Here is a 16443-nt window from a genome sequence, read left to right as displayed (position 1 = left end):
AAACTGATGAGTAAACCTGGGGTGAATGCAACTCAAACAAGCTTGGAGTTATTGCACTTAAATGGCTGGGGTCATGTTGACTTAAGAGGTTAACAGTTAAAAAGGCAAAGTCATAGAAGAGCAGGTAGACTTACTTAGCTAAAGAACTGGCGACATCACATTTTGCAGTTATTCCAGTAAAAAACGACTGGAGATGTGTTTAGCTGGAAGCTTAAGGAGGAAGTCTATAATAATCCTCAATAAAAGGCACTTAATCTTGTTGCAGTTCTCGAAGTAATCAGCATGGTTGCAGTCTGAAACCAAAGCAGCATGCTATTGGAAACCAAAGGTGTTTAAAGCCACTACGCAGGAGTCGCAGTTAGGCCCATGCTAGAGCTGTGACATCCAGACTCATGAGGTCGGTGAAGAAACTGAAGAGCGCTTAGCCAAAGGCTAATGGAAGGATCCCCGTGAAATCTTGTAACTTAGAGAATAGCTAGAAATCTGAAGAGAAATCAGTGAATTCCAGATATCTGTGATGTAACTTTTGAATTGGTCCCAGAAAAAAGTGAAACTTAAAAGATTTCATAAGATAAAGGAACACCTTGGGGAAAATAGAAAGTAGAACATGGTTTAAAGCACAAGCCCTTATAAAAAAAGTTACTTTGTTGAATTCTTTTAGATAGACAATAAATATTTTTTTAATTCATCCACAGGATGTGGGCTTCGCTGCCCATCCCTAGTTACCCTTGAGAAGGTGGTGGTGAGCTGCCTTCTTGAACCTCTGCAGTCCATGTGGTGTAGGTACACCCACAATGCTGTTAGGGAGTTATAGGATTTTGACCCAGTGAAGAAACGGCGATATATTTCCAAGTCAAGATGGTGAGTGGCTTGGAGGGGAACTTCCAGGTGGTGGTGTTCCCATGTATCTGCTGCCCTTGTCTTCTAGATGGTAGTGGTCATGGGTTTGGAAGATGCTGTCGAAGGAGCCTTGGTGAATTCCTGCAATGCATCTTGTAGATGGTACACACTGCTGCTACCATGCATTGGTAGTGGAGGGAGTGAAAGTTTGTGGATGTGGTGCCAATCAAGTGGGCTGCTTTGTCCTGGACAGTGTCAAGCTTCTTGAGTGTTGTGGGAGCTGCACTCAGCCAGGCAAGTGACTTGTGCCTTGTAGATGGTGGACAGGCTTTGGGGAGTCAGGAGACAAGTTACTCAAACGATTCCAACCTCTGACCTGCTCTTATATAAAAACAAAAAACTATTGCGGATGCTGGAAATCCAAAACAAAAACAAAAACAGAAACAAAAACAGAATTCTGGTAACTCTGTTTTTGTTTTTGTTTCTGACCTGCTCTTGTAGCCAGTGTTCATATAGCTAATCCAGTTCAGTTTCTGGTCAATGGTAACCCCCAGGATGTTGATAGTGGGGGATTCAGTGATGGGAATGCCATTGAATGTCAAGGGGTGATGATTAGATTATCTCTTGTTAAAGGTGGTCTCTCTTGTTAAATGCAGATCTTGCTGCATTTGGACATGGACTGCTTCAGTATTTGAGGAGTCACGAATGGTGATGAACACTGTACAATCATCTGTGAACATCTCCACTTTTAACCTTATGATGGAAGGTCATTCATGAAGCAGCTGAAGATGGCTGGGCTGAGGACACTACCCTGAGGAACTCCTGCAGTGATGTCCTGGAGCTGAGATGACGGACCTCCAACAACCACAACCATCTTCCTTTGTGCTAGGCATGACTCCAACCAGCGAAGAGTTTTCCCTGATTCCCATCGACTCCAGTTTTGCTAGGGCTCCTTGATACCACACTTGGTCAAATGCTGCCTTGATGTCAAGGGCAGTCACTCTCACCTCAGTTCAGCTCTTTTGTCCATGCTTGAACCAAAGCTGTAATGAAGTCAGGGGCTGAGTGGTCCTGGCAGAACCCAAACTGGGCATCAGTGAGCAGGTTATTGCGAAGCAAGTACCGCTTGATAGCACTGTTGATGACCCCTTCCACTTCTTTACTGATGGTCAAGAGTAGACTGGTGGGGCGGTAATTGGCTGGGTTGGATTTGTCTTGCTTTATGTGTACAGGGCATACCTGGGTGATTTTCCACATAGCTGGGTAGATGCCAGTGTTGTAGCTGTACTAGAACAGCTTGGCTAGGGGCACGGCAAGTTCTGGAGCACAAGTCTTCAGTACTATTGCTGGAACGTTGTTAGTGCCCATAGCCTTGGCAGTATCCAGTGCCTTCAGCCATCACATGGAGTGAATCCAATTGGCTGAAGACTGGCATCTGTGATGCTGGGGACCTCCGGAGGAGGCCGAGATGGGTCATCCACTCGGCACTACTGGCTGAAGATTGTAGCAAATATTGTGGCATTGTTCTGCTGATGAATTGCCGAGTGTGCGGATTTCTTCTTAAACATTGAAATCAAATTAATTAGCAGAATAGTGAGAAAGGTCAAAAGCCTTGTGAAATACACACTTGTAAGTGCAACATTGCTGCAGCTATGTGAAAGGGAAGGTGACATGGATGAGTAGGACCTTGAACCTTCAGGGATTTGAGCATCCTTCATAATTTCTGGAGGCTCAGGTACAAAGTGGAATTTCAATTCAGTATCTGTTTTAAATGATTATTGAATTTTTAAATGCCTTACCCCAGTTTTTTTCCCCTCAACCCCTCCTAATTATCTATTTAAACTTTTCTCTTGTTTTTTCTTGCCTGGTTGGCTGCTTTTAAGCATGGCAAAAAACAGGTCCAGTTGGATCAAGAGCTAATGGGTGTGTGGGCCATCCAACTGCTGCTACTGTTCATCTGGTTTCACTATGCACATCATCCATTCTCACCTGTACTCGAGGCCCTGTTGTTCTTTTCTTGCTTCTCTTGTCTCGATAGCTGCTGCCTCCAAGTGTGAAATAAAAAAGCCTTGCTGGCTGAGGGCTTGTAGAGACTTGCTGCTGCTGTCCTGGTTTCTTCTGAAGACTCTCTATCATCTCCAGCTACATTGTTGTGAACATCTAGCCAGCTATTACCAAGCATTATATATGACACCCTCGAAAAAGCATTGGGAAATCAAGTTATGCTGAAGACTTCTTTTCTCTTGTTGCTGAAGCAAAGTCGATAGTGGTAATAGAAATTTGAATTGAAGAAAAGAAATATACAACTGCATTGCTGTTAGGGGATTTCAATGTTGTTAATAGAAAAACGTTGGACTGCAAGCAGGCAATAAACAGAATACACAGTAATCGACTAATACTGATCAACAATAGAAGATAGGGAAAAATCCTCATCTAGGTGCACAAGTATGAGTAATAGGCAGATGAAGTAAATGGGCAAAACAGTGTCAAATGCAGTTCAATGTGGAGGTGAGAATCCAGGAAGTCACATCAAACTATTTCCAAGTGGTGAGAAACTAGGAACTGTAGAGGAGCAGAGAGCTTAGGTTGTACACAAATCACTAAATGCTAGTGGACAGGCACAAAAGAGCTCATGAATTGTTAACCTTTATCAAGGAGGTTGAAATCCAAGGGGAGGGAGTTATGTTTCAGTTATATAAAGTCTTGGTGAGCTCCCATCCTACGTTCAAAGCTGCACACAGTTCCTCAGGAAGGATATGTTAATGTTAAATAGGATTGCTAAACCAATTCATCAGGATGATACCAAGGGTTAAATTATGAGGACAGGTTGCATAAATATGGCTTGCATTCCCTTCAGTACAGTGAACAGTTCTATAATCAAGGGTTTAGATAAAGACTGATGAAGGAAAAACTATATCCTTTGATGGGGGTTGAAAGCAAGCACAACAATCTTACAAAATAGAACTAGGCATTCAAGAGTGAAATCACCAGCAAAGTTTACAGTCCCCGCCAGCAGGTTTGCAAGTGTATCTAGTAAATATCCCTGGGTGGTCTTCCTGCCACCTATCCCCATCTTGCCCGCCCTCACCCTAATTGAGGCCCTTAAATGGCAAAATGTTGCACAATGTTCACAATTCACCACTCCTCAGATACTGAAGTAGTCCACATCCAAATGTAGCAGGACCTGGACAATATCCAGGCTTGGGCTGACAAGTGGCAAGTAACATTCATACCATACAAGTGCCAGACAATGACCATCTCCAACAAGAGAGAAACTATTGCCCCTTGACATTCAATGACATTACCACTAACAACATCCTGGGGGTTACCATTGACCAGAAACTGAATTGGTCTAGCCATATAAATATTGTGGCTACAAGAGCAGGTCAGAGGTTAGGAATCCTGAACCAAGTAGCTCATCTCCTGAATCTCCAATGCCTATCCATCATCTACAAGGCACAAGTCAGGAGTGTGATGGAATACTCTCCACTTGCCTGGTTGAGTGCCACTCCAACACCACTCAAGAAGCTTCACACCATACAGGACAAAGCAGCCCACTTGATTGGCACCCCAGCCACAAACATTCACTCCCTCCACCACCGACGGACAGTTCACGTACAAGATGCACTGCAGAAACTCACCAAGACTCCTTAGGCAGCACCTTTCAAACCCACAACCACTACCATCTACAAGGACAAGTTGTAGATGGTAGTTGCCCTCCAAGCCAATCACCACCCTGACTTGGAAATATATCACTGTTCCTTCATAATCACTGGGTAAAAATCCTGGAACTTCCTCCCATACAGCACTGTGGGCGTACCTACACCATGTGGTCTGCAGCGGTTCAAGGCGGCAGCTCACCACCACCTTCTCAAGGGCAATTGGGAAGGGGCAATAAATGCTGGCCTAGCCAGCGATGCCCACATCCCATAAATGAATTAAAAAAACCTTAAGGGCTGCTTTCCGCCTGGCTTAAATATTGAGGCTGGCGGAAGGAAGTCGGGGGAAGTCTAGCAGGAGACGCTACTCAAGCCTCAGACTGGGGGGAAGGGGGGCCTCCCTTAAGGGCCCCCTTTCCTCATCCCCCTTCTCCCTATCACCCTCCAATGGATCCAGGACTTGGAATCTCAGAATTGCTCGTAGTTCCAGTCATGGCCACTGCTGGGACTACAGAGCCGCCGGTCAGTTTGAGGTGGAATGAGTGAAGATAAGTCCCGTCCCCAGCCAACTAACGCTCCTCACCGACTCTTCAGGTGGCAGGGCTGGAAATCCTGCCCCATGAGTACTATATAATGCAAAAGGTGGTAGAAATCTAGACTTGTCTCCCCAGCTTGCTGTGGATGCTGGATGAATTCAAACTTTCACGATTGAGGTCAATATATTTTTGTTAGGTAAGGGCATCAAAGAATATGGATCACGGGCAGGTAAATAAAGTTGAGATGTAGATCAGCCAAGATCTAATTGGATGATTGGACAGTTTGAGGGGCTAAAGCAATTTCCGTTGTTATGGGAGGTGTTATAAATCTAGAACAACATGGAGTCAACTGTTCAGAAAACTAAGAAATGGGGAATGATGTGAAGGTTAGGACTTTAAAAGCTATCTCAGCTCTAAGCAACAAAAAAAAACAATGGATCTGTAGTATAGTGCATATTAAATCTTCTTTGCAGGGGTATAATAAAAAACAGCTCTTGAAGAACCTTTCTTCCTCGGCACGCCACTCTCCACTTCCCACCCAAAAAATTACAAAGACAGAAACAGAGATCAAAAAAGTCAACGTACAAAAACAGGAAAAAAAAACACCAACACACAGAGGATAGGCAGAGGCAAGTTACAGGCAACTCAGCCTGATAAAGGGTGAGCTATGGCATGGGGCTCCAGTAGTGGGAGGTTAAAAATACAATAAACTTGAGAACTTAAAGGAGCAAATGTGTTTCTCTGATTGACATGACTTAATAAGAACACTGATGCCACAGAAGTCAACACAATGGCACACATCACACCTCACTGACAAAGGATATAGATGAAGACTACAGCATAGCTAAATAGAAACCAACAAATTCATAAACTCAAGAAAATCTAGTCAATTAATGGAGCAACCAACAACATTACAGCAGGCTAAATGATCGTATATTCATAGAGCAGTAAAGCTCAATAAATTAATAAAAAGTGTTAAGCACCAGTGTAATCAATATTGGAACAACCCCAGCCGGACATCAGGCAGCCAGGTATACAAATGGGGCAGCTGGAAACCCCTTAAGAGGAAAACAATGAATATTAGGTTTCGAACACTAATCATCTACAAAGAACACACAGAAGTCTGGGGTTCTGGAGGCACTGGCTGCCAATTAGTGTGTTCATAAATTAACTCCATTGTATCTAATCTACAACCAATAGGCAATTTCTGTTTACATGAAGTTTACAGATTTTCATAAGCACTATGTACATATAAAGATACTTTTAAAAATGTCAAACATTGGCATATATCAAAAATAAATCAAAAGTGTGACACGAGAAGTTAAGGTTTGTGGACAAAGTATAAACCAATGCATGATTTTTAATACACTGAGGTGTCAGCCTTGAGGACACTAAACTGTCAGAATTGCCATGTTTTAGATGAGATATTAAGCTATCTGCCCTCTTAATGCCAAGGGAGCATTTATGTGCACAAAGAGAAGGGTATCCTGGTATCTTGGTCAACATCTAACTCTCAACCAACTTTACTATAAAAGATAGAATTTTTTTTATTAATTTACGGGATGTGGATGGCGCTGGGTAGATCAGCATTTATTTCCCACCCCCAATTGCCCTTGTGAAGATGGTGGGGAGCTGCCTTCTTGAACTGCTGTAGTGTAGGTACACCCACAATACTGTTAGTGAGGGAGTTCCAGGATTTTGACCCAGTGAGTGAATGAACGGCAATATAGTTCCAAGCCAGGATGCTGAGTGGCTTGGGGGGGGGGGAGAACTTCCTGGTGGTGGTGTTCCCAAGTATGTGCTGCTCTTATCCTTCTAGATGAGCAGTCTTCGGTTTGACCAAGATTTGCACAGATTAGCTGCTGTGTTTCTGCACATTATAACAGCAATAATAAAGCAATTCACTTACTTTGGGACAGCCTGCAGCTAGGAAAGCTACTACTATAAATGCAAATGTTTTTCTGACAGTTGATCTCTGTGGTATGTACATGGCAAGTCAGAGATTGTGATCTTAGTCTTGACTACCTCAACTGTCTTCCAGTTGTTAATTTCTCTTTCTCGAGTTTTCCTTTCTCTTTTTATTTTCTTTTAGTTCTGTCTCTGTCCACTGTTTCTCATTTTCTTTTGTGGGATGGCATGACATTGTGGTGGGGAAAGAAGCCACCACAGCTAAAGGCCACCTTTGATATATTTTTGGCAGGGGACAAGAAGTCCCTTCAACACCAACTTGTTTCCCACCTCCCCTCCCACATTGATTTTCCTCAAAGCGGCTTTGCTTGCTTTCAAAATTTGACATAAAAACAAAATAGATTTCAGTGAGAAAAGGCACCATCTGCTCTTAGGTAGAATAAGGTCATCAAGCTGAAATATTAACTCTTTCTCTCTCTACAGGTGATACCTGACCTGAGTATTTCCAAATTTTATTTTATGTTAGATTTTACATAAAACATTTGTTACACCACACTAAGTAATGTGAACAGTTCTGGTCTCCATATTTTAAAAAAGGGGTATTGGAGAGAGTCCAAAAAAAAGATACCAGTGAGAGGTTATACCCATCAGAAAAGATTGAACAGGCTGGAAAAGTGAACTCTAGAAAAGTGAAAGGTGGCCCAATAGACATTAAAACTATAAAGAGATTCAAGAGGGTAAACGTAGAGATGATGTTTCTACTCATGGGTAGTCCAAAATTAGGGGTCATAAGAATAAGTCATTAATAAATCCAATTAGGAATTCAGGAGAAACTTCTTTATTAAAAGTGTGACTAGAATATGGAAACTGAGATCACATGGATGATTGAGATGAATAGCATAGGTGCATTTAAGGGGAAGCAAGGAAAACATAATAGAAGGATGTGCTGTTAGGGATACAAGTAGTAAGAGCGTAAGGAGGCTCATGTGGAGGATAAACACCAGCATTAGCCAATTGGACAAAATGGCCTTTTTCAGTGCTGCATTTCTTTATAATTCTATGCATACAGTTATGTAACTTCGTAGTTACACAAAGGTATAAGAAAATTAAGATTCTCCATAAATAAATTAAAAACAATGTCTATACTTCACACTGTAAATACAACATGCCTTTACATAATCATCTGATGCTCGACGATGGGTTCTGTGCCTATTCATTGGCAAATAAGTCCATGACTGCGTTTGCACCCCACGATCAACATAGTTCTGAAAAATAAATGTTTAGAGCAAAGCACTTATTTTTGGGTGGAGTGTAAAGACAAAAAAAAAGTTTCTCGTATTGAAGTAAAACAAGTATAAACAAATATTGATTCCATCAAGGAGCATCTGATCCTTCCTTGATGAGTCAGCAGCTGTTGTCTTATTTTTGTAGAGAATGGATAATACTGAACAAAAACATTCCTAGCAAACAGGAAGAATGATGAATTGCTTGTTTTAAGAGGCACTTTCCTCTTGGGACGCATGTCACTTGCGTTTCCAGACCAGCTTAGTAGAAGGTACAAACATGTTTTTTTCATTGAAACATACAGCACAGGAGGTGGTTACTCAGGCCATTACGCCTATGCCAACTCTTTCTGTTATCCAATTAGTCTCACTCCCCTCTTTCCCCATAGCTCTTCAAATGTTTATTTTTAAGTATATATTCAATTCTACTTGAAGGCTTCTTTTCAACTGGTTTCAACTACTTTCAGGCAGTACATTCCAGATCAGGTTGCTTAAAAACATGTGGTTTGCTCTGCTTTGTAAATAGGGGCACGAAACAAAAAAATGCAAGTTATGCTAAACTTTTACTTTTTAAACTTTTAAAAAGCTCTGGTTAGTGTTGCATGTAATTACAGGAACTATATGTTAGCGAGGATGTCAAGGCCTTGGACAGGGTACAGATTTACCAGGATGACAGCAGGGATAAGGGACTTCAGGTAACTGGAGAAAGCTGGGGTTGTTCTCTTTCAGAGGAGAAAAGCTTACGGCAAGACCCAGTTAAAATATTCAAGTGGGGTTTCTTCCAACTTTTTCTGTTTCCTCTGGCAAGTGGATCAGTAACCAGAGCTCATATTTTAAAAATGTTGGCAAAAAAGAACTAGAATCAGGAAAATTATTTCAGTTTTATTACTATCTTGAACACACCACCTGAAAGGAAGGTGGAAGCAGATGCCACAGGAACTTTCAAAATGCAAGTGGACATGCACTTGAAGACTAATATATAAGAGGTATAGGGGAAAAGCTGGGATATCGGACTGAATTTGACAACTCTTTCAAAAAGGTTAGCACAGGCAGGTGGGGCTGAATGGCCTCCTTCTGTGCTATAAGATTCTATCATTCTTTCATTGCAAAACTCTCCTCCACTCCCTTCTAGTTCTTTTGTCAATTACCTTAAACCTGTATCCTCTGGTTACAGACTCTCCTCCCAGTGGAAACCCTTTCTCCTTATTTACTCTACCAAAACCCTTCATGATTTTGAATGCCTATTAAGTGTCCCATTAGCATTCTCTTTAAAGGAGGGCAATCCCAAATTCTCTGCTTTTTCTATATAACTGAAGTCCCTCATACTTATTACATTTATATGTAATCTCTTCTCTGCACCCTCTCAAAAGTCTTGCTTCCTTCCTAAAGTGAAACAATCAGAGATGGAAACAATATCCTCAACCAATAAGTTATGAAGATTTACACCATAACTTCCTTGCTTTGCTTTTGTACTTGTGACTTAGAGCCCCGGATCCAGGATGCTCTAACAGCCTTCTCAACTTGTCCAGTCACTTTCAAATATTTGTCAAGTCTCTCTGTCCCTGCACCCTACAGTTTGATTTATATCACCCCTCTATTCGTTCCAGATTGCATCACTACACGCTAATCATGTTAAATCCCATATCCCCGCTTTTTGTCCAAGACCCTTTAAGTTAATCATCCTGGAGTACCTTTCCAACTCCAAATTCTTTACGGAATCAACTTCCAGTACCCTGGTATTCCAGAACTCTAGAACTTTTGCCAATGATTTTAAATTGATGACCTCTGGTTATTGACCCACTCACCTTTTGCCATGTATTCCATCAAAACCCCCAATCATCTTGCAAACTTCTATCATACTACCTCTTAACCATCTCTGCTTCAAGGAGAATAATTCTAACTTTTCTAGCCTTTCCTCATGAACTTCTCCATTCCTGATACTGTCCTCTGTAGCCTTTAAGGCTTTTCACATCTTTCCTCAAGTATAGTATCCAGAATTGGCCATCATACTCTTGCTGAAGCTTAATGAGAGGTTTATAAAGTCTGAGTATGAACTCTCTGCTTTTATATTCTATGCCTCTATTTATAAATCCAAGTAACTGCTGTTTTCTTTAAATATCTTATCAACCTGCCCTGCCACCTTTAAGGATTTGAGTATATGGACACCAAGGTGCTTCTGTCCATCTACATTCTTCAAAATCATGCTATTTTAGTGTACTAGTCTTCCCAAGGTGCATCATTTCACACTCTGCACTGAACTCCATCTGCCGTGCTTCTACCATTTCACCATCTTATGGCAACTTAAGTCGACAACCATCCATTAATATCTATTACATTGCCGAGTTTTGTGTCATCTACAAAATAATACTGATCCCAAATCAGACTCTAGGTCCTTTATCAAATTAAAGAGTAATGGGCTCAAAACTGACCCTGGGGATCATCATTGCAAACCACCTCCAGTTTGAAAAAACATCCATCCATCCACACTCCTTGCTTCCTTTCACCAAGCCAATTCAATATAAAAGCAAAATACTGCGGGTGCTGGAAATCTGAAACAAAACAGAAAATGCTGGAAAAACTCAACAGGTCTAACAGCATCTGTGGAGAGATGTGTTATCCAGCTTCACCTGCTCCACCCCCCTTAAACAGTATAAATTTCATCACATTTTTACTTCTCTTTAGCTTTGAAGGAAAGTCATATGGACTCGAAACATTAACTCTGTTTTTCTCTCCACAGATGTTGTTAGACCTGCTGAGTTTTTCCACCATTTTCTGTTTTTGTTTCAATATCCACACCACAACTTCCATCTTCATTACAAGTCTGTTTGACACTTGGCCAAAAGTCAAATGCACATCTACCACACCACCTTAAGTCAACCTCTTCTGCTACCTTTAAAGGATTTAATCATTAGTCAGACATGATTTAGCTTTAACAAAGCCATGTTGGCACTCCATGCCTCTCCAAACAAAATAAATGTATTTTGTCCCTGATAATGGTTTCCCAATAATTTCCCCAACCACTCATGTTAGGCTGACTGGCTCTCAGTTTCCTGGGTTATCCCACTCCCCTTCCCTGTACAGTGTTATAGCATTAGCAACTCTCCAGTCATAGAATCATATAATGTATAGCCTATAAGGTGGCCATTCGACCCACTGTGTTCATACCAGCTCTCTGCAAGAACAACCCAATAAGTCCAACTCTCCCACCCCTTCCCCATAAGGCTGCACTCTCTCTCTCTTTAAGCACTTATCTAATTCCCTTCTGAAAGCCTCAACTGAATCTACTTCCACCACACTCCGTGCATTCCTAACCACTCATTGCACAAAGTGCTTTCCTCATATCCCCTATTGTTCTTTTGCCAAGCATCTTAGTCCTCTGGTTCTCAAACCTTCCACCCCTATTGATTTGAGCACCTCTATCAAATCTGCTCTCAACCTTCTCTAAAAGGAGAATAGCTCCAGCTTCTCTGATCTTCCCACATAATTGAACTTCTACATCTCTGGAATCATTCTTGCAAACCTTTCCTGCACACTGTCTAAAGCCTTCACATATTTCTTAAGTGCCCAGAGTTGGACCCAATACTCTGGCTGAAGCCAAAGCAATGTTTTGTAAAGGGTCATAAATTCCTTGTATGCTCCGATGTATAAAGTCCAAAATCCTGTATGCCTTTTTAATCTCTTTCTAGATCTGTCCTGCCACCTTCAACGATTTGTGCATGTAGACCACTAGGTTCTGTTCCTGCACTCCTTCAGAATTGTACTGTTTAGCCTAGTCCTCCAGCACCAACCCTGAGGATTGAAAGAGCCTCAGCTATCCCCACCTTTACTTTTATCCCCAATCTTCAGGAATGTTAATCCTTTTCATATATTTTCTCCAATATTAGCATGTCCATAATTTCCCTCTCTTATCACAACGTTCATATCATCCGCTCACTTTGTGACAAAGATGCAAAGGAGTCAATTCAAACTTCAGCCATGACTTCTACCTCTACATGAAGATCTCCCTTTGGGTCCTTATTAGACCCAACTTTTTCTCTAATTAATATTTTACAGTTTATGTTCAGAAAATGTTTTAGGGTTCGATTTAATGTTGCCTGCTAATCTTCTGTCGTAACCTCTCATTGTCTCCTGCATTAGCTTTTTTCAATTCCCTCCTGTGCTTTCCATAATCTTCCTGGTTATGAGTGTAATTGTTTTCTTTATATGTTACTAAAATACATTCTCCTCGTGCGGATGCACTAAGTTTTTTTTTTATCCACTCTATGCATCTAATTTCCTTCCGGTTCTCTACTGCACTATTCTCTACTGTATTATGAGCCTGATATTTACCTCGATCCTCCTTTTTTGGTTTCATTGTAATCCCACTTTTTGTAGTCATAAAGAACACTCCAATTTTGGATACCTTTCGCCCCTCATAATGTGTCTAGTTTGTTTGAGAGTTACGCCCTCCTTGAAAGCCTCCATTTATTATTTTACCTGACAATCTTGGTTTCTATTCCACCTGGGCCAGATCCCCTTTCAAATTACTGAAATTAACTTTGTTCCTCATCTTTTTTCTATAAGTATTCTAAACCTAATGATATTGTGATCACAGTTTCCCAAATGCTCTTTCACTAAAAGAAGTTCCACTTGCCCCACTTCATTGTCCAGAATCAGATCCGGCACTGCTTCCTACCTTACTGGGTTGGAAATACACTTATCAAGAAAGTTCTCCTGCCCCTTATGCAGGCTAAGATTGGACTATCTCAAGAAATCCATCACACTGAACTTAAGGGGGGTCCCCAAGAATAGAAGGTAAACAATTCCTTTTGTTGTCACCACCCAAGCTGTAAACATAAGTATAACATTCATTGAATGCTTGGCAGCGGGTCTCAAACCCAAAGTCCCACTAAGGTTGATGGGCATTCTGCAAAAGGATCTCTCCATCCACCACCAACTTTCATAACTCATTTATCTCCTTTCCTGAGAAAATCAATTGCTTGCTGATCATCTTATAAAAGGGTGACTTAGCCTTTTGCCAGTGCACCTGTCCATAGAGTCTTGAAAAAAAGAAACTTAAAACTCATCATTGGCTACTGCTGGTCAGTCTACGGCATTCTGCATTCTTAGCTAAGGGCTATGGTCCAGAGAGAGATTTTCTTGATGTGGTGCCATACAAACATTTCTTTGATTACAATCTGGATAAGTGCTAGATAGATGGCCAGTACAAATGTTTGATCAGAAATATAGGCTGCTGTAGTAATGCCAAAGAAATTTTCCACACTTGTCAGTGCCAGGCCACCAGGGCCAATATCTGTTTAGAGATGAGCTAATATTGGAGAAGTAACAGTAAGGCCTTCAAATCTCATCACCTGGTCTGTGACCATACCACCTCCGATAGAATGGGTCTCAGGTGATGCAGAATTCTGTACCAAGATTGGACAACACAAAGTCTTGGGGCTAAAATGAGTCTTACTGAACTGAATCCAGTGGTTTCCCTGTGCCAGGGTGAATCAAATATAGGCAATTTCAGAATTGTTACACCACAGGAGGTCATTCAGCCCATCGTGTCTGCACCAGTACTTTGACTGAGCGATTCACCTAATGCCATTCCTCCACCTTCTCCCCATAACCCTGTACATTTTTCCTTTCCAGGAAACAATCTATTTTCCTTTTGAACGTCTCGATTGAACCTGCTTTCACCACTCTCGGACAATGCACTCCAGACCTCAACCATGCAGGAGTGGGAACAGTTTCGCCTTATCCACTCTGCCCAGATCCCACAATTTTGAATACCATCAAATCTCCTCTCAGCCATCTCTTCAAAGCAAACAGTCTAAACTTCTCAATTTATCATCATAACTGAAGTTCCCTGGAATCATTTCCTGAATCTATTCTGCAGTCTCTCCAATGCCTCACATCTTAAAGCGTGGCACTCAGAACTGGATTGCAATGCTTCAAGCTAGGCTGAACTAGTGTCTTATACAAGTTCAACATAACCTCCTTGCTTTTGGACTCAATGCCCCTATTAATAAAGCCTAATGTACTGTATGCTTTATTGACCGCTCCCTCAACCTGTCCTGCCACCTTCAATGATCTATTCACACATACACCCTGATCCCTTAGCTCCTGCAATCCTTTCAGAGTTTTATCCTTTATTTTATACTGTCTCTCCGTGTTTTTCCTCCCAAAAAAAAAATCATTTCACACTTCTCAACACTGAATTTCATCTGCTGCCTTTCCACCCATTTCACCAACTTGTTTATGTCCTTTTGAAGTTCTACACTATCCTCATCACAGTTCAAAATGCTTCCAAATCTTGAATTATCTGCAAATTTTGAAATTGTGCGCTGTATACCAAGGTCTAGGTCATTAATGTATGTCATGAAAAGCAAAGATCCCAATACTGACACCTGGGAAACTCCACTACAAACCTTCCTCCAGCCCAAAAAAACATCCATTAACCACTACTCGCTATTTTCTGTCACTCAGCCAATTTCGTATCCATGTTGCTACCTTCCATCTTACTCCATGAGCTATAACTTGGCTCACAAGTCTGTTATGGTCCCCTGTATCAAACACCTTTTGGAAGTCAATGTGCACAATATCAACAGCATTGCCCTCATCAACCCTGTTACCACTTCCAAGTTAGTTAAATATGATTTTCCCTTAAATCTCTGCTAGCTTTCTTTAATTAACCCACATTTGTCCATGAGGCTACTAATTTTGTCTCGAATTGTCGCTTCTAAAAAGTTTCCCCACCATCGAAGTTAAACTTACTGACCTGTAGTTCCTGGGCTTATCCTTATATCTTTTTTATTGAACAAGGGTATAAATGCAATTCTCCAGTCCTCTGGCACCAGCTGAGTATAAGGAAGACTAGAAAATTATTGCCAGTGCTTCCGCAATTTCCACTCTCACTTCACTCAGTGTCCTTGGATGTATCTCATCCAGTCCTGGTGCCTTGTCAACTTTAAGTACAGACAGCCAAATACTACTTCCTTATCAATTTTAAATTCTTCTAGTGCATTAATTACCTCCTCTTTCATTTGGCCTAGGCAGCATCTTCCTTTGTAAAAACAGATGCAAAGTATTCGCTCAGTACCTTACCTATTCCCCCTGCCTCCGTGTGCAAATCACATTTATTTTTATTCTTTCATGGGTGTGGCTGGTCCATAATTTATAGCCCATCCCTAATTGCTCTTGAGGTGATGGTAAGCCATGTTCTTGAACTATTATAGTCCATGTGGTGCAGGTACACCCACAGTGCTGTTGGGAAGGGAATTCCAGGATTTTGACCTAGTGACAATCAAGGAACAACGACATAATTCCAAGTCAGGATGCTGCGGCTTGAAGTGGAACTAGCAGGTGGTGGTGATCCCATGCATTTGTTGCCCTTGTCCTTCTAGATGGTAGAGGTTGCAGCTTTGGAAGGTGCTGTCTAAGGAGCCTTGGCGAGTTGCAGAAGTGCATCTTGCAGATGGTACACGCTGCTGCTACTCTGCATCGGTGGTGGACAGAATGAATGTTGGAGGTGGTGGATGGGGTGCTCATCAAGTGGGTTGCTTTGTCCTGGATGGTGTCAAACTTCTTGAGTGTTAGTGGAGCTGCACTCATCCAGGCATGGGCAGAGTATTCAATCACAGTCCTGATTTGTACCATGTAGATAGTTGGCAGGCTTTGGGGGAGTCAGGAGGTGAATTACTCATTGCAGAACTCTAAGCCTCTGGCTATAAGAGGTCACAGTATCTACATAGCTAATCCAGTTCAATTTCTGATCATGGAATTCTGTATCCCTTTCAGGTCCCTAAATCTTTTCATTATTTATATTTCTGAAAAAACTATATTTCTGAAGATTCCCTTTTATGTTAGCTGCCAATCTTTTTTCATACTTCCTCTTTGCTTCTTCACTTCCCCTCTGCACCATCTATATTCAGCCTGGTATTATCCACCTCATTTGTCACAGCATACTTTTTCTTCTTTATGATGATCCTGAACCAGATCCCCAAATGTTTGGTACAATCTGATTAGGGGCCAGTAACTTTTTGTTTAAAGTAGACAAAGTTTGAGATTCAAGACACTTGCGAAGAGAATAAAGCCACAAACTTCCACAGGCTTTGAACAAAAACTTTACTATACAAGGTCAAAGATAAAACAATTTACATTTTCTATCATCAAATTCAGAGTTAATATGAGATACGTGTGAATTAACAGGCAAACATGGTTGAACACACCACA

At 41.4% G+C, this 16443-nt stretch overlaps 1 protein-coding gene across 5 annotated transcripts in view; it reads right to left on the bottom strand.

Annotated features, from left to right (window-relative positions):
- The window catches only part of dazl (deleted in azoospermia-like), a 191341-nt gene that overhangs the window by 35454 nt on the left and 139444 nt on the right, over positions 1–16443 (bottom strand). For 4 of the 5 annotated variants that reach the window (XM_078538542.1, XM_078538543.1, XM_078538545.1 and 1 more), the window contains exon 10: positions 8067–8208. The exons of the other annotated variant lie outside the window; for it this stretch is intronic. In XM_078538542.1, the coding sequence (XP_078394668.1) occupies positions 8071–8208 (138 nt within the window). In that variant the 3' untranslated portion in view covers positions 8067–8070. Of the gene's footprint in view, positions 1–8066; positions 8209–16443 lie in introns of those variants that run through there. 5 annotated transcript variants of the gene reach the window in all.

The sequence above is a fragment of the Cetorhinus maximus genome, chromosome 3 (genome assembly GCF_964194155.1).
Source record: "Cetorhinus maximus chromosome 3, sCetMax3.hap1.1, whole genome shotgun sequence".
Classification (NCBI taxonomy): Eukaryota; Metazoa; Chordata; class Chondrichthyes; order Lamniformes; family Cetorhinidae; genus Cetorhinus; species Cetorhinus maximus.
This window is presented reverse-complemented; position numbering and strand designations above follow the sequence as displayed.